The 24,020-nt window shown below is 39.2% G+C and overlaps 1 protein-coding gene across 1 annotated transcript in view; it reads left to right on the forward strand.

Moving 5' to 3' along the window:
* The window catches only part of LOC124799023 (cilia- and flagella-associated protein 161-like), a 200,651-nt gene that overhangs the window by 171,452 nt on the left and 5,179 nt on the right, over positions 1-24,020 (forward strand). Inside the window, exons 4-6 of the mRNA XM_047262560.1 lie at positions 289-376; positions 7,640-7,801; positions 8,011-8,100. Coding sequence (XP_047118516.1) covers positions 289-376; positions 7,640-7,801; positions 8,011-8,100 — 340 coding nt within the window. The remainder of the gene's footprint in view (positions 1-288; positions 377-7,639; positions 7,802-8,010; positions 8,101-24,020) is intronic.

Raw genomic sequence — 24,020 nt, forward strand, 5'->3', positions numbered from 1 at the left:
TGATAATGTTCATTACTGCATCTCTCCCCCCCCCCCCCTTCCCTCTCTCTCTCTCTCTCTCTCTCATCCACACAGAACTTTGTGTTTAGTGGAGAAGGAGATGAGTAGTTGAAGAACTGAAATGCTTTAAAGATCCACAGAATGAAGTATGAAAACAATTGTATTCTATGATGGACTCTTAGATACTTGGAAGCATCAAAGGACAACATTAATAACTGTAATACTAAATAGAACTGTAACTCTTTTCACAGCAGACAAAAAATACTTATTTTATGCTTTTCATTGCAGTGAACATGGAGATGACTCCAGAAATGGTGAACCTGTCAAATTCAACCAAGACTTTGTTTTGTGTCCAGTTGAGAGCTACGGAAATCTGGTTGGTAAAAGATTATGTGAAATAAATGTTACTGAATTTTTATTTCAGATTAGTTAAGAGCCATGGCTTGTATAATTAATTTCAGTTTTTTACTGGTATTGCTAATTTCTGGGGTGCAGAATAAATATGTGAATGTTGTTCTTGGAGTAACAGAACTACATGAACTGCTTTTGAACTGCTTTGATCAGTTGTCATGCACTGTAAGGTTTAGTTATATAATTCACCATCCAAGAGCAAATGCGTACTAAATTATTTGCTCAGAATTTGAACTCAGATGCGTAAAAATGTTTAAGCCAGCTGATTGGATGTGTCAGGAGATATATTCCCCTCCCCAGTGTTTGTTAAGCAGTGGTTGAAAAAGACACATAGTACTAATTGGAGAATTATCATCTGGAATTGATGTATTTGTTAAATAACAGCATCTGTATCTTTGTAACACATTGATTTTTTATGATCATTGCTGGTCCTTGTTGCATGGTCTTGGTATCACTTACATTCCAGCCTACTTATGCATTCTTCATTATAACAGTGACTTGAAGACAGTCACCCAATGGCAGTTTTTCAGTTTTTGCAGCTTGTATCAGACAGTGATTGTAGATACTAGTTGGTGATATTCTTATTGAGTTCTGATGTGAATTAAGATACATAAGTGCACTGTAGCTTTTTGTGATGATTCCTATTCAGTGTGTGGCAATCCAGATTGAAAAGGTTCAGTTTTTATTTACTATTACTGTTCACTGATATCTTCCCTTTTGTCATGTACACAGCCACCACCTTTGTGAATGTTGTTTTTAGTGTATCTAATACACTGATAGACTTCTTACAGTTAACCATATGCCAACAAGCTGCCCTTATTGGGCAAGGAGAGGCCCTCATTTTTCCCATGTATTCTAACTAATTGCACAAACAAGAGCACTCAGATTAAGTTCCTTTACTACAGCAAGTAATGATAATCAAAATACAGAGATGATCTTGTCATTATTTTTATAATCAACTCTATACAATGTTGAAGTTTTACCAATAACTAGACCAATGTAGATGAACTACCATATCTATTTTTCTAGAAATTGGTGTTAACTTCTGGGACGAATAAAGTCCTGCAACTGTAACTGAACAGTGTTCTGTCAAATTCATGAAGAGACAGACTGGCTGTGTTGCTATACCATTAGTGTCAGAGATGGAAACTTGTTCCCCAACATACGTTCTGATTGCCCCACTCTTTCCCCAGTGGGTTCATTGGAATTTTGGATACATTTTATTTTTATGCTGTTTGTTTATTAGTTCATTCTTAGCATTTGTAGCTGCCTATCTTTTTTATCTTTATTCCATCCATTTATTATACTTTATGTGTGTTAATTTTCCTCTTGAATTGTCTCCCTTTTCTATATCCACCTTGTTTCTCTTGGTATCTCTCACTTCCATCAAAGTCATGGTTGCTTCTGTACTATGACCTCCTCCTCTATCTAATGTGTTTTACTTCATATGAGGTGTGGCTAGGAAAAAACCGGACTAGTACTGGTGAAACAATAAAATGAATGCAATAAGGCTGAAAGTCGCGTGGCCTGTCACGTGACTCTCGCTCCCCTACTGCTAGAGTTTCATCTGCCTCCTGCACTCAGTCTGCCCGTGGCGTCTGTTTTAAGTAGTTGACGTTTTGTCTGTGTGTCAGAAAATGTTGAGTGTACAGAAAGAACAGCGTGTTAACATCAAATTTTGTTTCAAACCAGGAAAATCTGCAAGTGAAACGTTTGTAATGTTACAACAAGTGTACGGCGATGATTGTTTATCGCAAACACATGTGTTTGAGTGGTTTAAACGATTTAAAGATGGCCACGAAGACACCAGTGATGACACTCGCACTGGCAGACCATTGTCAGCAAAAACAGATGCAAACATTGAAAAAATCGGTAAACTTGTTCGACAAGATCGCCGTTTAACAATCAGAGCAGTGTCTGAGTTAACAGGAGTTGACAAGGAAAGTGTTAGGCAGATTCTTCATGAAAGTTTCAACATGAAAAAAGTGTGTTCAAAAATGGTTCCAAAGTGTCTCACAATTGAACAGAAGGAACGCCGAAGAATGATTTGTTCTGACATCCTGGAAAACATTGAAAGTGATCCCACCTTCTTACAAAATGTTATTACTTGCGATGAATCGTGGTTTTTTACTTACGATCCCGAAACTAAACGCCAATCGATGCATTGGAAAACTCCTGGTTCTCCACGACAAAAAAAAGCATGAATGTCAAAATCGAAATTCAAGGCAATGATGATTGTTTTTTTGACATCAAAGGGATTGTGCACATTGATTGGGTACCAGAGGGACAAACAGTGAATCAGCATTACTACATTAGCGTCCTGGCTACCCTACGTGAGCGAGTACAGAGAAAACGGAACGATTTGTGGAGAAAAAAGTCATGGATCCTTCACCAAGACAATGCCCCAGATCACAGTGCGTTGTCAGTGAAGACGTTTTTGGCAAAACACAACATTCCCATCTTAGATCATCCACCCTACTCAACTGATTTGGCCCCCTGTGACTTTTTTCTTTTCCCTAAAGTCAAGTCAGCTTTGAAAGGAACTAGATTTGAGACTGTTGAAGCAGTAAAAGAAAAAGCGACGGAAGTAATGTATGGACTTACCGAAAATGATCTGCAGCATTGCTATGAACAGTGGAAAATTCGTATGGAGCGGTGTAGAGACCGAGGAGGAGAGTACATTGAAGGAGAAAACATGAAATTGTAAATAATTGTAAATAAATGTTTTTTCCAGCATCAGTCCGGTTTTTTTCTAGCCGCACCTCGTATTTGGCCTCAAATGGTGGGCGGCCCTTAATTTGGGGTTGGAGTGAACTGCAACCTTCCCCTTGTCCATCCTCCACTAACCTTTCGTTCTGTAGCTGAGAATGATATTATTTATTGTGATGTGTTTATGTTGGCTGTACAGGGAATTGAGTTTCCTCTTTGTGAATTTAACAAATTATTTAATGGAATGTTCCTTTTTATGTAGTTGAAATATGTCCTGCAGTAGTACTCCAAGTGACGTTAATGAATACTGAAATGGAAGTACACTGACAGAAAAAAATCACAACACCAAACAGGAGTAGTGTGACAAACAAAAGCTGGAAGATGATGTCTATTCCAATTTCAGCTAGTTAAATAAGAGTGGCACTAGTAGCACCACTATGAGGATGCAAATCAGGTTTGCTTTAAATACATGCATTAGTGGTCATTAGCATTAGTTATCTTTGGGATTGGACATCTATGAGTTGATATTAGTCAAGAATGCTTTGCTTTTAAGGTGACAAAGACACCATTACCAATACCTCATTGAGTTTGAATGAGGTCATGTAGTAGGGCTGTGAGAAGATGGATGTTACTTCTGCAATATTGCAGAAAAACTTGGCAGGAGTAGAGCCACTGTACATGATTGCTGGCAGTGGTGCTCATGAGAACATACAGTAATAAGAAGACGGGGCTCTGGACAGTGACATGGCACTATGGAGAGGGAAGACCATCATGTTCACCGTATGGCTCCAGTGCATCATATTGCAGCTGCAGCAGCAATTTGAGCAGCAGTTGGCACCACAGTGACACAACGAACTGTTACAGATTGGTTACTTCGAGAACAGCTTGGAGCCAGACACCCTGTAGCATGCACTCCACTGACTCCAAACCACTGCCATTTATGGCTTCAGTGGTGTCAAGCGAGAGCTGTTGGAGGGCAGGGTGGTGGTCTGCTGTGTTTTCTGATGAAAGCTGGTTCTACCTCTGTGCCAGTGATAGACGTGTTTGTTAGCAGGAGGCCAGTTGACGGTCTGCAACCGACCTGTCTGCAGTCGAGACACACTGGACCTATACATCGTGGAGTTATGGTCTGGGTGCAATTTTGTATGACAGCAAGAGCACTTTTGCGGCTATCCCACGCAGCCTGACTGCAAATTTGTTCGCTGATCTGGTGATTTGACTTGTTGTATTGCCATTTATGAATAGCAATCCCTAAGATGTTTCCCAACTGGATAACACTTTCCCACAGCCCGCTGTCGTAACCCACATGCTCTACACAGTGTCAACATGTTGCCTTGGCCTGCTCGATCACCAGATCTGTCTCCAGTCGAGTGTGTTTGGGAAATCATTGGACAACTCCAGTGTCATCCACAACCATCATTAACCACCTCTGTATTGACCGACTAAGTGCAATAGCCATGGAACTCCATCTCACAGACTGACCTCTGGAACCTGTACAACACAATGCATGGACATTTACATGCTTGCAGTTACAATAGTTATTAATGTATCAGCATTTCAGATTTGCTGTGGCTTCCCTCGCATTTACATTAACTTGTGCTCTTGCAATGTTAATCACATAAATATGTTACCTAGACAAATGTATTCCCAAAATTCCTTTACCCCACATTAATTATTTTTTGGTGGTGCAATTTTTTCTGTCATTGTATTTAATGGCAACTAAAGCTTTTTCATTTATGAGTTACCATATGCCATCTCTGTAATGAAGGATGCAGTCCACAAAACCTTCAGTATTCATTAGGACCTACTGCAACAGCTGAACTGTCAGTCATTAAAAATGTTTGCAGAATTTATTTAACAAGACCAGTCTAGAAGGACAATTTCCTTATTCGCTTCTGAAACTAGAGAAGGAGCACAAATCTTAAAAAAGTTTCACAGCTTTGGTCTTACTCACCACCTGTATGTGAAAGAATATCTAGTGTATGATTAAAAAAACTTGTATGTTTGGATTCTGGAAACAAGGAATCTTCTGAGTATTACTGGATTGTCCAGTCACTGCTTGGTAGACCAATTTCATATTAATTAAAGATACAATATTTTCAAAATTTTGTACATGGCTGCACGTTCGGAGACTGTGAATAGTTACAATTGGGGAAAAAAAAAAAAAAAAAAAAACAACCCTTGGTCACTATTTTTAATGAATTAACCAGGTTTCAACACTGCTAGGAGTGTCTTATTCAGAATTTAAATCAAAGAGTGGTCTATATCATGGTCACAGAATTATGACTAGTCCATTTGCAACCTGTAACCGTGTAAGTAATGAGCAGCACTTAGTGGCTCTCCATCACATTTTTTTTATCTTAAATATCTTTGTGACTAATGCCCTTTTGGCATATTTATTATTTTATAAATGACATATAAGTACTGCCAGTCTTTCACGATGGTTTGGTACTTATACTCTGTATCATATGGTTTTAGTCATAATTCTGTGACTATGTTATAGACCATTCTTTGATTTGAATTCTGAGGAAGACACTCCTAGCAGTGTTGAAATCCAGTTAATTCATTAAAAATAGTGACAGAGGGCTGTTTTCTTTCAATCAATACTTTTTTTTGTGTCTTAATGCCCAGGGACAACGAGTGTGTGAGTTGTGCAACTTGAATTCTAATAGTCCTCTTTCAGTTTGCATACCACCTCCTCCACATGCTGAGCAGCAGTCTATCCTATTTCATATAGTTGATTTTTTTGTAACATTAATTTAACAAACAAATGTTTGATGGTATTTTGTTTTATTTAAAGAGAGGAATTCTTGGCATTTCTGGGGATGTGTTCACAATTTTAAAAGCTGAAGAGATAGGTGCTGTGCTTTTCAAGTGCTATGTGCTTCTTGTACCAGAAGTGAAGTGTTGTTGTGTCAAGAAACTGGTTAATTGGTGAGTGATTTATTTCAGTTTGCCCGTGTTTTATCAATCAGCAAATAATTGTTAATCAACAAAAACTTGGGTGACAGGTGCTGTAAAGTTATCCATTGCACTGTAGTCCACAGTTTGTTTAGAAATATACTTGTTGTTAGTTTCCACATGTGCTTACATGCCTGTTCATGTGCATTTGTAAGTTCGTCATTGAAGTGATATGACTCTTTTGGGTGCACTTTCAGGTGGCTTTCACTGATTTGTTTTCATGTTAGCATGTACTCAACTTAATTGCCAAGGTCACTTTTGCTTGCTTGTGTCGTGGCATTACACTTGTAGGTAACCAGTTCAAATACTGATGGCAAAAAGATTTTTATCACAAGCATTTGGGAGGTAAGGGGAGAATAAATGACACCATAAAATTCCTGTTTAGCAGCCATTCTGTAAGTGTCCTGGGTATAGTCCCACACATCTTTGCAGTATCTCATGGACTGAAGGCATGTAACATGGTTTATGGTGGCCCACTTGTTGGATGAGTCGCCCTTGGATGGTAATGGAGACATTTTAGGTATGACCTGCCAGATTTACTTCTCTCTTCTCTTTCCTCCTCCTGCTCCTTGTCGTCATCATCATCATCATCACCATCATCAACAACAACATTAACAACAACAACAACAACAACAATAACCACACAAACATGACACTACATTGTATACAGATTCATTACACTAACTACATGAAAGAGTTACAGCTAACACACCAATATAGCTAGCTGCCAAAATGAAGTAAAGAGGGGGCAATGTATGTGAAATGTCAGGGGATCCCCCAGGATGAGGAAATAACTAAACAGACATGCGTAAGCTACTGGCCATTTGTCACGGGTCATTTCTTACTTCACAAAACAACAATCTTTTATTGCACAGGTACCAAAAACACTAATAAAACACAAATGATTCAGGTAATTATTCCAAAATCCCTTCAGTTGAGCCAATAGATGATTAATCAGTTAATTTAAATGAATAAAATGTACCCTTTTAGGAAGGACTAACAAGCACATAGTATAATCAAGTACATCTCAAACATGCACTTAGAGCTGGGCAAACAATGACAATTTGAATGTTTGGTTGGCCAAACGAGTGCTTAACATTAATGAACATACTTACAAAAAGTGTAGTAGCATAAATTCTTCAAGTCTGGTATCAACACAGATATCCAATATTTGATCAATCAAAGAAGCCCCTTGGGCATATTCAAGATACAGCTGTGGAAAAATAATAAAATACGATTTAACAATCTGAGAATTTTGTTTTGCCAGGTGCATTGTTTTGGTGTAATTTATCAAGACACCTTCAGGGGCCTGAAATACATTCACATTTTTAATCTTATGTTGTGCTTATAAGCTACAAAAAGTTCTGGCCCCACACTTCCTTGCTCAGTATGAAAGTTTATTGTATGCAATGTGTGTGAGTGGTATTCTACTTTTCTGTTTAGACTCCATTAATGTACCCATTAATATACTGGGGAATGACAGATAAAGCTAATAATCTAGACTTATTTGTTTCTGGGTATTTGAAATGGCACTAAAAAAAAGGTATGGAACTTGCAGCCTCTTTTTGTGGAGTCACGTATCCCCCAGATAAATATCGGAGTTGGGGCATCTGGCTTTGCTGCTATCATGTTGTCCTGTTACAACAACACTTGTTGTCGATGGCGAGCCCTGTATTGGGATTCCAGTAAACGCCCAGAGAGTGAAGGATCACCAGTTCCAGTAAGTAATCACCATGCTATAAAAATGCACAAAGACAGTAAAATGTAAGATGAGTACCTTTTTAAAATAGAGTCCTTTCCCGTAGTTCAGAATTCAACTAAAAGAAAAATCTGTTTATTAGAGCCCTATTATCTAATAGTCTTTAGCAGCACTATTTTTTGTATTATTTAAACATCTTCATTTTTAATTATTTTGCTTTTTATTTCCAGCCTCACAGTAAAATACTCATCAATCACTCAGCATCCAATAGAAATCTGGCAGTTGAACCCGGTATCTGGTTTCCAACATTTTTTGGAATGGTATGATTCACTCCTGTATGTCCCTCCATCACAAAAAACAGAGATTTAGTGAAATAACATCATATTCAGTTGGCAATAAACATGTTTTTGTTGTTTTTAGAAGTGGAATATTAATATTTCAGTAATGTTTGACTGGAATATTCAAGTGTATTTCATACTGTAAATATGACTCTAAACCACTTCTTTTGTTTTCCTTTTCACTAGATGCTTTATTATTCTTTTTGTTGTGGGACAACAATTTCTACAATAGTAGTATGATTGCAACAGCCTGTTTCATTCAGAGTTTTATATGTAAAAGTCCTCCACTTTTGTTACTAGCACAAAATTTTCTTAAATACATCTACATGTACGTGATTACTCTGCAATTCACAATAAAGTGCCTGGCAGAGGGTTCAATGATCCACCTTCAAGCTGTCTCTCTACCGTTCCACTCTTGAATAGCATGCGGGAAAAATGAGCACTTAAATTTTTCTGTGTGAGCCCTGATTTCTCTTATTTCGCAATTGGAGGAGAAAACTGATGATTGAAATTTCATGAGAAGATCCTGTCGCAACGAAAAATGCCTATGTTTTAAAGATTGCCACTCCAATTCATGTATCATGCCTGTGGCACTATCTCCCCTATTTCACGATAATACGAAAAAAGCTGTCCTTCTGTGTACTTTGTTGATGCCATCCATCAGTCCCACCTGCTGCGGATCCCAAACTGCACAGCAATACTCCAGAATAGGGCGGACAAGCGTGGTAAGCAGTCTCTGTAGTAGACCTGTTGCACCTTCTAAGTGTTCTGCCAAGGAATCTCAGTCTTTGGTTTGCTCCACCAATAACATTATGTATGTGATCGTTCTAATTTAGGTTATTTGTAATTGTAATCTCTAAGTATTTATTTGAATTTATAGCCTTCAGATTTTTGTGACTTATCGCATAATCGAAATTTAGCGGATTTCTTGTAGTACTCATGTAAATTCAGGGTCAATTGCCACTTTTCGCACCATACAGATATCTTATCTAAATCATTGTCAATTCATTTTGGTCATCTGATGACTGTACAAGATGGTAAATGACAGCATCAGCTGCAAAAAATCTAAGAGGGCTACTTAGATTGTCTCCTATGTCATTAATATAGATTAGGAACAATAGAGGGCCTATAACACTTCCTTGGGGAATGCCAGATGTTACGTCTGTTTTACTCGATGACTTTCTGTCTATTACTACTAACTGTGACCTTCCTGACAGGAAATCATGAATCCAGTCACACAACTGAGGCTATATTCCATTGGCACCCATGTTTGGTTAGAAGACACTTGTGAGGAATGGTGTCAAAAGCCTTCTGGAAATCTAAAAATATGGAATCAATTTGACACGAGTATAAAGAGCTAGTTGTGTTTTTCAAGAAAGATATTTTCTGAATCCATGCTGGCTATGTGCCAATCATTTTCTTTGAGGTACTTCATAATGTTCGAATACAGTATATGTTCCAAAACCCTACTGCAAATCGACGTTAGTGATATGGGCCTGTAATTCAGCAGATTACTCCTACTTCCCTTTTTCGGTATTGGTGTGACTTAAGAAATTTTACACTCTTTAGGCACGGATCTTTCTGTGAGCGAGCAGTTGTCTATGATTGCTAAATATGGAGCTATTACATCAGCATAAGCTGAGAGGAACCTGACAAGTATACAATCTGGACCGGAGGCCGTGGATTTATTAAGTGATTTAAGTTGCTTTGTTACACCGAGGATATCTACTTCTATGTTTCTCATCTTGGCAGTTGTTCTTGCTTGGAATTGAGGGATATTTATTTCATCTGTTTTGATGAAGGAGTTTCAGAAAACTGTGTTTAATAATTCTGCTTTAGTAGCACTGTCATCAGTGACTTCACCATTGTTATCATGCAGTGAAGGTATTGATTGTGTCTTGCCACTGGTGTGCTTTATGTATGATCAGAATCTCTTTGGGTTTTCTGCCAGATTTTGAGACAGAATTAAATTGTGGAAATTATTAAAAGCATCTCACTTTGAAGTACGTGCTATATTTCGAACGTCTGCAAAACTTTGCCAGTGTCGGGGATTTTGTGTTCTTTTAAATTTGGCATGCTTTTTTCACTGGTTCTGCAACAGTGATCTGACCCATTTTGTGTACCATGGGGGATCATATTAATTTACATAGTACATATCTCTGAATTTGCTGTCAATATTATCTCTTTGAAATAATTCCACAAGTTTTCTGTGCTTACATGATCAGATAGGAAGGAGTGAAGAGTGTCCCTTAAAAAGCTGTTAAGAGCATTTTTATCAGTTTTTTTAAATAGATATGCTTTGCGTTTCTTTTTTATGGTTGTATTCAGCCTAGCAGCAACTGCCTTTTGGTCACTAATCCCTTTATTCGTCATGATACTCACTATTTGTCCAGGATTGTTTGTTGCTAAGAGGTCAAGTATGCTTTCTCAACCATTTCTGCTTCGAGTGGGTTCATGAACTAATAGTTCAAAATAATTTTCTGAGAAAGCATTCAGTACAATTTCTGATGATGTTTTATGCCTGCCGCCGGCTTTAAACATATAATTTTGCCAGCATATTGAGGGTAGATTGAAGTCACAACCACTATAATTGTATGAGTGGGGTACCTATTTGAAATGAGACTCAAGTTTTCTTTGAACTGTTCAGCAACTACATCTTCTGAGTCAAGGGTTCGGTAAAATGATCCAATTAATTTAGTCTGATTGTCTGGTATAATCTCTATCCATACTATTTCACAGGAACTATCTACTTCAATTTCACTAAAAGTCAAACTACTTCTGACAGCAATAAATACTCCACCACCAACTGTATTTAATCTATCCTTTATGAACACTGGTAGATTGTTTGAAAAAATTTCAGCTAAACTTATTTCCAGCTTTAGCCAGATTTCCGCACTTATAACTATTTGAGCTTCAGCCCTTTCTGTTAGAGCATGGAGCTTTTGTTCTTTTCCAACATAGCTATGACAATTTACAGCTACAATACCAATTGTTTCTACAAGTACTTTACTGTGTTTTACCTGCCTCCTTTTAGACAGACGCCCTTTCTGTGCTTCCCTGAGACCCTCTAACCTAAAAAACTGCCCAGTCCCTTCCATACAGCCCCCACTATCCATGTAGCCACCTCCTGTGTGTTTTGGACTCCTGACCTATTAAGCGGAACCTAGAAACCCACCACCTGATACTGCAAGTCAAGAAATCTGCAGCCTACGCAGTCACAGAACTGCCTGAGACTGTGATTCAGACCCTCCATTCGGCTGTGCACCAAAGGACCACAGTCAGTTCTATCGATGATGATGCAGATGGTGAGCTCTACCTTAATCTTGGAAGCAAGGCTGGCAGACTTTATCATTTCTGCTAGCTGAGAGCATTTTCTATATTGGTTTGGAATTTCATGCCTTAGTAAGTAACTCTTCATTGGAAAAAAATATACGGAAACAGGAAGAGAGTGAAAGTTGCTGAGAGCTGTGGAATACATAACATGGGGAAAAAAATTCAGACTGCAGGGGTAAGAAATACATTTTAGAAAGGTGGAGAAGGAAGTTAAATAGTAGAAAGCAACCTTATATGTCACTATTGATTTATTGACCTTTTATTTTCATTCTCTCTCACACTTCTGAAAGTGCTTGTGTAAACTCAGTTCACATCTAGAAATAATATGACCTGACTGATTCAAACATCTGATTGGAAATGTGTTCAATTTTGATACTAAGTGTGTAATTCCGTTGTGGTTTAAGACTCAAAACTATGTTTGTTTCAGTAGTTTCAGATTATTCACCCACAGACTAATGAAAAAAGTCAAAACCAAAACTGGTAAACCTAAGAAGGAAAAATCCCTTTATATATTTTTGTATTTTGTGGGAGAGGGCAGGGAGAAAGTTTCAAAAAGATTTAAAATTTTGTGTAAAGTTGTTCAGAAATTGTGAAGTCCTCTCATTCTCAAATCACTGGGGAATATGTGTATTTATTTGTTGCTTATTTAGCCTGGCCAGATTAGGGCCTTAAGTCCCCCTCTTATATCTGACCGGAAACAACACATACAAAAAAATAGTATATGACAGTGACCAGAAAATAATTTTCATTATCAATAAAAATAGTAATTTTCATTATTGGTATAAAGAATAACTGTCAGTAATACAAACACTGTCCAAACAGGCTATGAAGACCCAACAGTACCTACTGGCTGTCGTATTATCCTCAGTTCTTAGGCATTACTGGATGTGGGTATGGAGAGGCGTGTGATCAATATACTGTTCTCCCATCCGTTGTCAATTTTCGTGACTGGCAATAATAACAGTAATAATAATAACAATAACAGTAAAATTAATAATGATGAAAAAATAATGGAGGAATTAAAAATGTTATTGATTAATTATTACATAAAAAACTCAATAATAATAATTTGCATTATTGATAAATAATAATAATTGTCAATAGACTAAGAATAATAGGAGTAAAACTAATAATGATAAAATAATGGATCCATTAAGAATCTTATTATCTACTTTAGCACCTGTGTAGTGTGTTTTGTATTAGAAGATCTGGAATCGATGATGAAAGAGGGGAAGATTGAAATGAAATTAACAATGGCTGCTAGGAAATAAGATGATCTCAATAGAGAACTCTGTCGACAAGAGAAGGGAAAAGTGGTGGAAGAGGAAGGGTTGATGAGATTAAGCTGCAGAAGAGATAGCTATTGTGATAGAACGTGTTTCATTAGCAATTCAAACAGATTTTAATTTTTGTAATATTTTGGGGAAGATTGTTCAAAAGTCAGGTTACTGATACAGAAAATGATCTGAAGAACAGGGCAGTATTGTGTAGTGATTCAGAGAGGATTTTACTTGTTTGAGAACAGGTGTTTCTGCTGTTTTTTTCCTTCAGATATTAGTGTAATGGTTGAAGATAAATAAGGAGTACAGTGATCAAGATGATGATATTTTGTTTATAGGCAGAAGTGATACGCACACATCACAAATGTATTACACACAAGCATTCATTGCCAATTCCAGCCGATGTGAACTCTCATATAAAAGTCGTATGAGAATAGCATCACCATAATGAAGGATTGGGAGTATTAGTGGCTCTGTGTGTTTCTTTTTAAGCTTGAGAGGAAATACTTTTTTGTACACTGCTGGCCCTCCAAGATGCAACACCCTGAAGGAAGCAGCCAAATCAGGTGAAATTCACAGCATGCCTTTGCAGCGATGAGAGATACACATTTCAGCATAGGCACATATCACGGCACCAGTAGTGCCACCTGCAAGCACTGTATAGAGGGGCAACAGGCAGCCGTGTGGGCATACTGGACTTGTTCTTTCGTTCAGTTGTTTTGTGTAAGCAGCTTCAGTATACCTTGCAGAAGACATTGAGCATCTTTCAAGCAAATTTCATAGTTTGACTGAGAAAGAATAGTTGCTTACTGGGATATTGTTGCTTATAGGGATTGCATATTATCCTTCAGGGAAATTGATGATCATGTCAGAGAGAACCAAGCAACTGTGATGCGGATTTGTAATCAATTAATGCAGGAGGGAATGATGGACCAACAGGACCAATCGCATGCACCTCATTGCGTTCCTGCATGTGGCAACAGGCATATTGTGTATGTGGCAGTAATGGATTACTTTGCCACATCATGAACTATAGTACAACAATTTTGTCTGTTACACAACAATCAGTGTCCGCACTTACCACTCGATGTTGTTAGCAGCAGAGTGGACTGTTCACAAGGCCTCCATTACTGTGTTTACCAATGAGTCAATGCCAAAGGCGTTTGCACTGGCAATGATGTGATGAATGACCGACATGGATAACCAAATGAAATGACATTGTGTTTACTAATGAATCCTGATTCTGCCTGCATCACCACAGTGGTCGGCTTAGAGCCTGGAGACACCATTCTGAGAGATTGTTGGACTGTTGTCTTATGCATCGCCATACTGGCCCTATATCCAATAACATGGTTTGGGGTGCTATTGGATTCCATTCCCATACCCCCATAATACACATTGCAGATACACCAACCAGTCAGTGTCACATCTCTGAAATGTTGGAGCCTGTTGTCGCCCCATACCTTCAGAGCTTGCCAGTGGCCACATTGCAACCAGATAATGCGCGATCACGTGTGGCACACAATGTTCGAGACATCTTCATCGTCCATTGTATTGCATTTTTGCCTTGGCCTCCTTGTTCTTTCAATCTCTCGCCTATCAAAAATTTCTAGTTGATGATTGTGGAATGACTGGCCTGGGATACACCATCTGCTACTACACCAGATCAACTTTGGCAATATGTGGAAGTGGCATGGGCTGCTATACTCCAACATCATTTCCAGAGCCTCTTTGATTCAACGCCAAGGTCAAGGTGTGTAGCAGCAGCTATAGCCAACAGTGGTGATGACACTCAGTATTGATTTCATCGTATTCCTCACTTCACATGGGACTGTATTTTCAATCCTGTGATCTTTGTACAACACATCATCTCCTAAATCAATTTAATACTTGTCTTATTGTGTTAAACACTTAATTAAGAGTATACCACTTAATGTGTAAATTATGGAAGCATTTTACATTTTTAAATTTGGTCAGTAATGAAATGAAACACTGAAAATCAAATTTTTGCTGCCCCTTGAAGCCATTAGATACACAACCTGCAACTGTAACTGGGTGACCATTGTAGCTGTTTAGTAACATAGATCACTGTCCTGACAGAATAAATATTTTTCAACAAGAAACTTTAGAAGATAACTGTGATCAAAAGAAGACAGAAAAACCATCTACTTGTAGAAATTGGTATACTCTTGCAGAAGCTGCCAGAATAAATTGTTCTTTTAGTCAAGGTTCCTTTGCCAAATAAAAGAAAAGGAAGTGTTGCAGACAATGCTATTGCACAAGGATTTGTTAGAAGTCTTAAGTATTAGATGAAAACTGGAGTGCTAAGTATGGCAGTAACAACTTGAAGTTAAAGGGGAGAGAGACTGGCAGCAGAAGCAAGTTTTTTTTATGGGAATGTCTGTGCCAAATAGATATGGTGCACCTCAATAGGCTGAGCAATCAGCATGTCTGAGAGTCACAGAGATGAGTTGGTTTCAATTCCCAGTACTTTCAGGTGTTTTTTCTTTCTGGAAAGGCTGGAACAGGGTGCACTCAACATCTGGGAGAGCAGATTGATGAGAAAATGCCTCTCCATACCACATTCCAGTGATGTGTTGTCAGAGAATGATATGATCTTTAGAGACTGACTGCAGAGTCAGTTATTCATTGTGATGACTCTCAACCTTGTTGACGCCTGGCCTGTAATTTCTGTATAAATAACCAGTGGAGGCCTGTAGCCTTTTGACTTACAGGGATAGTAAATCATTATTAAATTGGATATATTCATTTTACTTACATAAACTGAACTATTTAAATATGATGAATGTCTGGAAAGTAAGTAATGTTTCTCAAACCAAAATTTATTTTTACAAGAAAGAATCTTTCTTAAACTATTAAACTATTTTTCTACATAGTTGCCACCATTGTTCAGGCATTTGTGACTGTGGGAAACCAACATCTCTGTGCCCTCTTCATAGGAAGATGCCTCCAGTGAAGACAGCCACTGCTGAACGCAGGATGTTTCTTGCACCATTTTGTGGTTATTGAGTTTCTTCCCGGAGGTGGAACCATCATTATGGTATGACAGTGTGAAACATAGAAAAAAGTTCAGTACACAATTCAAAACAAAAGGCATGGAAAGCTCAGCTGAGGCATTGTGCTGTTTCATGACAATGCACGTCCCCATTCTGCTGGTGTCACTCAAACATCATTCACAAATTCAGTTAGGAGCAGTTTAATCACCCACCATATGGACCTGATCTCCCTCCTTCACACTACCACTTGTTCTTGAACTTGAAGGGTAATTTTGGAGGAAGGCACTTTGTCAGTGTTCAGCAGTAACTGCGTTCACTGGTAGTATCTTTCTATGAAGAGGGCATAGTAAAGTTGCTTTCCTGCTATGACAGATATCTGAAGAATAGTGGCAACTATGTAGAAAAGGAGCTTAAGAAATGTTCTTCCTTGGAAAAATAGATTTCAGTTTGAAAAAATGTTTTTATGATTTTTTTTCCAAAACAGTACTTACTTTCCAAATATTGCATGTATCTTTAAATTTTCTGATTAATAATTTAACATTGTGAAGAATAAAATAAAATGAAAGAGCGAAAATGATAGAACTACTGGGAATTGAATCCCATCTTGTGAACTTTTAGTTTACACTATTAACCATTTTGCTACCACACTGTTTCAACATCTGATGCTCAAAATTTACTCATACTCTAGGCATAAAATTTTAGAGAGCATTTTACCTCTTCCTATGGCCCACTCAGGTGACATATTCTAGGAACTTTAAGGGTCATCTACCTGCTTCTATTCACATAGTTTGAGCCAAATCAGTGAGCCTCAACTCACATCACCCTGTTATTAGATTTATGAGAGATCTACCTAACTCTTTAGATCTCATATTCTCATCCTAAGATCTACTGGAAAGGGGTCTATTTAGCAGACCATCTACAGAAAACACTTTCATAGTAAAAGGAGGTGGCATTTTCCCCTTTTGCTGTATTAATTTCATTTGTTCGTAACTAGTTTCAGCCTTCTAGGCAATTTCTCAAGTGATTTTGTGGTTCTGTAATAGAAAAATATGCCTCACTCTTGCATATTGAAATGACAGAATCTTTAAATTTGTGTTTTCTATTCATTTTTGTCCACAAATGCTCTCAAACTAACAAGAAAGCCAATGTTTCAGTGTGTAAGGCATAGCTTTCTAATGGCCAGAAGGCTGAAACTAGTCACGAACAAATACAATTTATACAGAAAAAGTGGAAAATGCCACCTTCTTTTAAGAAACTCATTGCTGTGGTACCCACTATAAAGAGGGAAAAAAACTTTCATGCTAAATTTACTCATATACTTACCTTTTTTACGACCATCTATAGTCTTTTGACTTACAAGCAGAGTAATTGTAACTAAATTGAATGTATTAATTTTCACATGCATAGATTGAACTGTTTGAATATATTTAAACTTCATGATCAATTTTTTAAGGCTGCAAGGAGCAAAATGAAATAAAAAGAATCATGTTGGTGGCAGCATGAACCTAAATGGGCCAATGTATTGCCAGTCGGCATTCAATGTAGCTAACCACTCTCCCATGGAGTCGTTACTGAAATCACGCCTCAAAAACCCCTCAGATTCTACTCTTGCACAACATGTTACATGGAATTTCAAAGAAAAATACTGACCTAGTGCATTCACAGTGTTGGAAGGGATGATGCCACATCAGAGAGTGTGCAGTCAAAATCGGACAACTGCATCTCATTGTCTGAATTGATCCAGAGCGTGGTGGACCATTTCAGCACTCAACACTGGTTTCTTGTTATCATGGAGAGAGCACTACAAAACATGTTTTTGTCCATTTTATTTGGATACCAGCAAACATTAAAATATAAACAGTGTAATTTCCATGTGATTTTACCTCCCAGTCAAAGAGAAATTTTATGTGATTTCGGGCTTGCATTTACAGAGAAATCACACAATTTTAGTGCGATGTTTACAGTGTGGTGTAGCACATTAGCACATGATAACCAGCCTCCAATGTAAAGTAGATTTCCCAGTTTGCTCTAGGCAGCCCAAGCAGTGCTGCCAGAGATTGCGGGTCGTAGAAACCTGCCCAATTCTGCAATATACATGACCAAAAATAGATCACAAGATATCCTGCCACCAGACAATATTTAGGCTGGCACATGGCCATCTGTCAGCAGTTCACTCTAAGCCAGGACTTCAGTTTGGACATCAATCCCATGCTGACACTACCACCACTGCTTCTGCTGACAATCAGTCACCATTGATACGGACAGTGCCCTGTATCACGACAGTGCCATTGATGGATCTGTCTTCATGACTGTGGATGTCATAAAACTTCGCTTGAATTGATCTTGTAGTACATTGGCTGTAAACTGTTCCAAGGGAACTTTAAGTCTGTGTGGTGTCACCGCCAGACACCACACTTGCTAGGTGGTAGCCTTTAAATCGGCCGCAATCCATTAGTATACGTCGGACCCGCGTGTCGCCACTGTCAGTGATTGCAGACCGAGCGCCACCACACGGCAGGTCTAGAGAGACGTCCTGGCACTCGCCCCAGTTGTACAGCAGACTTTGCTAGCGATGCTACACTGACACATACGCTCTCATTTGCCGAGACGATAGTTAGCTTAGCCTTCAGCTACGTCATTTGCTATGACCTAGCAAGGCGCCATAGCATTTGATATTTATCATGTGATGCCTGTACCGTCAGACCGATGTTCTCCAATTATGGATTAAAGTTAAGTATAACATCAACTTTGTACTTTATTTGCTACTATTAATTCCCTTAACTGTTCCAGACCTCATGCCAATCTGCATGAGCTTAAAAGCATGCATTTCGGCCTCCTTTAGCAACACGGTGTTGGCACTTCTGCCAACACTTCAGTCTGTACCTAGGTGGAAGAACTTGAACCTGTGGAACTTGAACTCTGTGCATTGATGGAGAAACTGAACATTTAGTTGAATTTTGCTTTAGTTTGAATTTTGCTAGCATTTTAATTTGTGTGACCAACCTGTTTGTTTACAAACAATGGTATTCAGCCAGTGATTTTCAGCTTCCCAATCACAGATTGTTATTTATCGGAGTAGATGAGCAGTGTTTTTTGGATTTCATAATAAACTTTTTGAAGAATCTTTGACATTGTTGTGTCACCTGTGGTGGGTTCTTCAGTGGGAGTATTCTTTTGGGGTGTCTGTGTGAACGTTTGTGTGACTGTATGTACTGTTGCTGGAAAAAAGAGCTAGTCTCAAAAGTTGATTTGAATGCTGTTTTCTGTTACATATTTCTCTCCTGTTTATATGTAATATTTTGTGCTGATGTTGGATGGAAACTTGTTGTTGCATGGAAACTTGCTTACAGTTGTATTAGCTCGAAAACTTCTATTTCCATGCAAATTCTAAAACTGCAGTTCACTTGCAGTTTATTGCAGATTTCTGTAATTTGTGAACAAAACAAAGTTAGCACCTGGTAGTGTTTCTATTCATTCAATACAGATCATAAATCACTGCTATAGTGTTTGTATGATGGCTCATCTTCCACTCTGCCTGTGGCTACGTGGCGTTGTGCTTATATTTTCTCCATGTAGAGGCCGCTCCTGTCTTGATGTCATTCTAAAGAGGGGTTCATCAGCATACTATTGGCTGACATTGTCTCACAGTCCTCCGTGCTCTTCCGTTCTTGATCATCATGCCGGCACTTGTCGTTACACCGGAACATTCCTCTCCCCAAAGCAACAGCCCATTGTCATGTAGGGAGAGCAACAACAGCAGGGGAGGCAGGAGTATGGATGCTTCAATGGACAGGAAGCTGTGACTGCAGGGGATGTCAAGCTTCCAGCCATACCCTGCCATCCGGCCTTCACTCTGTTGGAAATGTCCCCTGGAAAATGACCAGAAGGGTATGCATTTACCTCCTGAGTCCAATAACCTGACTTAGAAGGCATCGGCTGTTGTGGTGTGTGTGGGTCAAGCTCCATCAGTCGGATGAGAGGAGGCAGAGGAGGCAAAGGCTCAGTCTCCATGGGGTCGTCCCGCGATGTCGTGATGACACCCTCTGGTGGCTCCTGTGGCCACAGTGTCCTCGGAATACATGAATCAGGGGGAAAGAGACACAGAAGGATCACTGTGCACGTGACAGTGGTAAGTTGATTGTGATGTCGATGGTGCAATCCGTATGGACCTGAAGTGAGATACATGCAAGCACCAAGTCGTCAGACTATCTCACCCCGCACCCACCATCTGCTGCCACTAAAAACCCTATAAAACACAATATCATGCAGTGCAAAGCAATACCTGTGATCTTCCTTGGGCACTGGATGCTGAGGAGAGTGGAGCATGTGGAGTAGAGCTCAATGGCGACAAGACTTGAGGCAATTCCGCCAGCAATGGTCCATCTCGTGTGTGCAAATGATAGGAGGAGAGAAACAGTTGCAATGCTTGATCCCTGGTGTTTGTGGAGCGAAGTTTGGCCAACTGCTGCTTGAAGGTTCTGACAAAACATTCCAATTTGCTGTTTGACTGTGGATGGAATGGTGAACTAGTTAGATGCTGTATGCCATTGCGTTCACAGAATGTTTCACATTCATTTGACATGAACTGGAACTGAGGGCTGTTGTCTGACACTATGATTTCAGGTAAACCTTCGAGGCAAAAAATAGAGGATAACACCTGAATTGTGCTATGTGACATTTTCACATTCATTGGCACAGAAAAAGGAAACTTGCTATATGAGTCAACCACAATCAACCAATGAGTGTTCCTAAAAGGTCCCGCAAAGTCCATGCGCGCACATTGCCATAGTGATTGTGACTTAGGTCAAACAGAGAATTTTTGTGGTGGAGTGGACTGATTTTCCACACATGCGTGACACTGTGACATCATCTGTTCTTTTTGGGTGTCCATACCCTGCCAAGTACAGTGTCGACGCACTAACTGTTTCCCATGAACAGTCCCCCAGTGTCCTTGGTGAAATAACTGCAACGCTTCTGTTTGCAAAGCTGTAGGATCAACACACATGACTGCCGTCTGCCATTTTGTACAAGAATCACACCTTTCTGTATAGTGAGGCTATGTCAACATACAAACCATCAGCACACTAACAGAGTTCTTTATGTTATGCAAGTAACGAGGCCAAGATGTGCAAATGTATGTAAGCAAAATGCTCAAATCTGAATCAGCTTCCATGTCCTGTGCAATTTTCCTGCAGTTCAGTGGAAAAGATTGAAGCAATTCAGAATCCTGGGCATCGATGTGGCAACAAGGTGCAGCAGAAGTTTCCAAGTCTGAATCAGGGCCAATCACAGGAACGAGAAAGTGTGTTAGCATTACCATGTTGCACTGTCAGACAATACACAATCTTGTACTGGTATTGAGATAACAACAAAGCCCATCTTTGCAATTTTTGGGCAGTTCGTACAGGAACTGGTTTTGTCGGATGAAACAAGGACTGCAAAGGGTTGTGATCCGTTACTAAGTAGAATTTTCTGCCATACAAATAGTGGTGGAATTTGGTGACACCTTACACAATAGCCAAAGCCTCTTTCTCAATTTGCGAATAGTTACACTGCGCTTTGGACAACACTTCTGATGTGAAAATGATAGGCCTGTCTGTATCACCAATTCTGTGTGAAAGCACTGCACCGATTCCGTAAGATCAAGCATCAACTTGCAGTACAACTGATTTGTCAGGATCAAAGTGAACTAAGCATTGATCACTGAGCAATGCATCTTTAAGTTTTTGAAAAGCTTGTTGACACTTGTCTGTCCAAACAAAGGGAACATTCTTGTGATGCAAGAGGTGCAATGGAGCTGTGATTTGTGCAGCATTCGGTATGAGCCGAATATAATAGTTCATTTCCCTAAGACTGACTGCATTTCTGGGACATTGCAAGGAACTGGCAAATCTTGTATGGCTAAAAAATGTAACTGAAGGGGCTGTACACCTTAACTGTTTATGACATGACCATGATACTGCAGCTCAGGTTTAAAAAAATCACACTTGTCCAGTCCACACTTTAGTCCTGCATCAGATAACACATAAAAAAAGCACACAAATTTGTAATATGATCTTCAGGTGTATGACCTGCTACAACAATATTGTCCAAATAGTTTGAGCAGTTTGGCACTTGAGCAGTCAGCTGTTCTAAATACCATTCGAAAATGGCAGGTGTGGAAGCACTGCCAAAAGGCAAACACAAATATTTAAACAAGCCCAAATGAGTATTCACTACACACACTTTTTGAGATTCTTCATCAAGCATTATTTGAAGATATGTGTCGTACAAATCAGTTTTTGAGAAGTAGCAACCAGTGCCTAATCTGTCCATGATATCCTCTGGGTGTGGCAAGGGGTAAGTATCAATCACAGTTTGTGGGTTGACCATAGACTTACAGTCAACAGAGAGGTGAATGTGACCTGAAGGGTTGGGGAGCAAAACCAGTGGACTTGCCCATTGGCTAACTTGTATGGGCACAATATCTCTGCTATCTTGCAATTCTTTAAGTTCAGCAGTGATGTTTTCCTGTAATGCAATGGGAACAGGTCTGGCATGGCAATATTTTGGCTGAGCATTGTATTTAGAGTAATATGTGTAACAAAATTGTTAGCCTTACCTAAACCTTCAGAAAAGAGTTCTGGGAATTCTTTCAGCAAGCTAGCTACACTGTCTTTTGCATGGAATGCAGACACTGGCAACACATTGTTCTGAATGTGAAAGCCAAACAAATCAAAGGAATCAAGACCAAATATGTTCTCACAATTGCGTGATTGTAGCACTGTACAAGTTACTGTTTGCGTATGCGAGCGATACTTGGCAAGCAAAGTACATTTTCTGGAAAAGGTACTGTCTTGTCCATTACAAGCTGTCAGCTGCATACTAGTTTTGGACAGACGTGGGGAGTTTAACATTTCATATGTGTGATGATTCATCAATGTAACAGAGGCACCTGTGTCCAGCTTAAATTTCCCACATTTCCCACAAAGAAGCAAATAAACATAAAGTTTGTTGGACTGGCTTAGCAGTGAAGAAACTGCTCGCTTACTAGTTTTGCTAATGCCTGTTGCAGATTTTGATTATACTGCATTAATAATGTGGGCCTTGTGACTAGATTTTTGTGAGTGGGCCAAATTCTTATGTTTGTTCTGTTGCACACATATGGATTGTACATGCCCTTTCTTGCCACAGGCGTAACACTGTGTTTGTTGAGAGGGGCAGTCTTGGGATTTGTGCAATGAATAACACCGAGGGCATGACAATTCTGTTCACCTGTGTAGCCACCTGATTAGCAAGCTGCTTATGTGGTGTTGTTTATGCGGCATGGTGAGTGCAAGCTGCTGCTGCCAAATGGGCCAGTCGCAAACGAGGGACTCAACCTGACAAATTGTTGGCTGCTCAAATTTATCTGCTGACAGGATACCTGAATCGTACTGATCTAGTATTTGCACTACTTGCTGAAATGATGGATCAGAATGTATCAAAATCTGTTCTCTGAGTTTGACATCAGTTACATTGTACATGATCGCAACTTAACATCTGAATATAAAGCACCACAAGCACATTTGAATTTGCATTTCCTCATCATACTCTGCAAATCTGTTACTCACATACCATAAGTTTGTTCTGACTGTTTTTTACAATTAAAGAATCGATACCTAGCTGCTACCACATTCGCTTGTTGGTCATAATAGTTAGCGAATCTACAACCTGATCGTATGAAAGTTCACTCAGAGTGGCACCAGGAAATAACTTCTGAGTGAGTCTCCATTGCACTTCCTACTGTGGACGATAAATATGGGAGCTTCACAGTACCTGGTACTTTGTGAGCAATTTTGTGGGCTTCAAACTGTTGCAACCACTCGAACCATTCCTCTTCTTGTTCATGAAACTGCCGAAAAGGCATTATAGCACTTGGAGCTGCTGTAGGTGGTGCTTGTGCTGCATTAGTAGTTTGGTTCACCAAGAGCTACTGTACCATGTTTAGCAGTGAGGATATTTGCTGGCTCTGCTTAAAACATCTGTATTAGCTGCATTGCATCTAACGCTGGCAGCTGTGGCACCTGAGCAGGTGGTGGGGTATGTGGGGTGGGCATGTTGGAAGAGACAAACGCAATAAACAGAGAAGGCAAGCAAGAAATATGAGTACAAAAGCAAAGAAAATTTCTGCAACACCCACCTGAAAACACTGATTAGCAAAAATGTGATAAGAGACTGTTAAAGCAAGTAAACACCCTTGCAAAGGAAAGACAAAGAGAATTAAGGCACCAGCAAAACACAAAAGAAAATT

Source organism: Schistocerca piceifrons, chromosome 5 (assembly GCF_021461385.2).
Source record: "Schistocerca piceifrons isolate TAMUIC-IGC-003096 chromosome 5, iqSchPice1.1, whole genome shotgun sequence".
NCBI classification, from domain to species: domain Eukaryota; kingdom Metazoa; phylum Arthropoda; class Insecta; order Orthoptera; family Acrididae; genus Schistocerca; species Schistocerca piceifrons.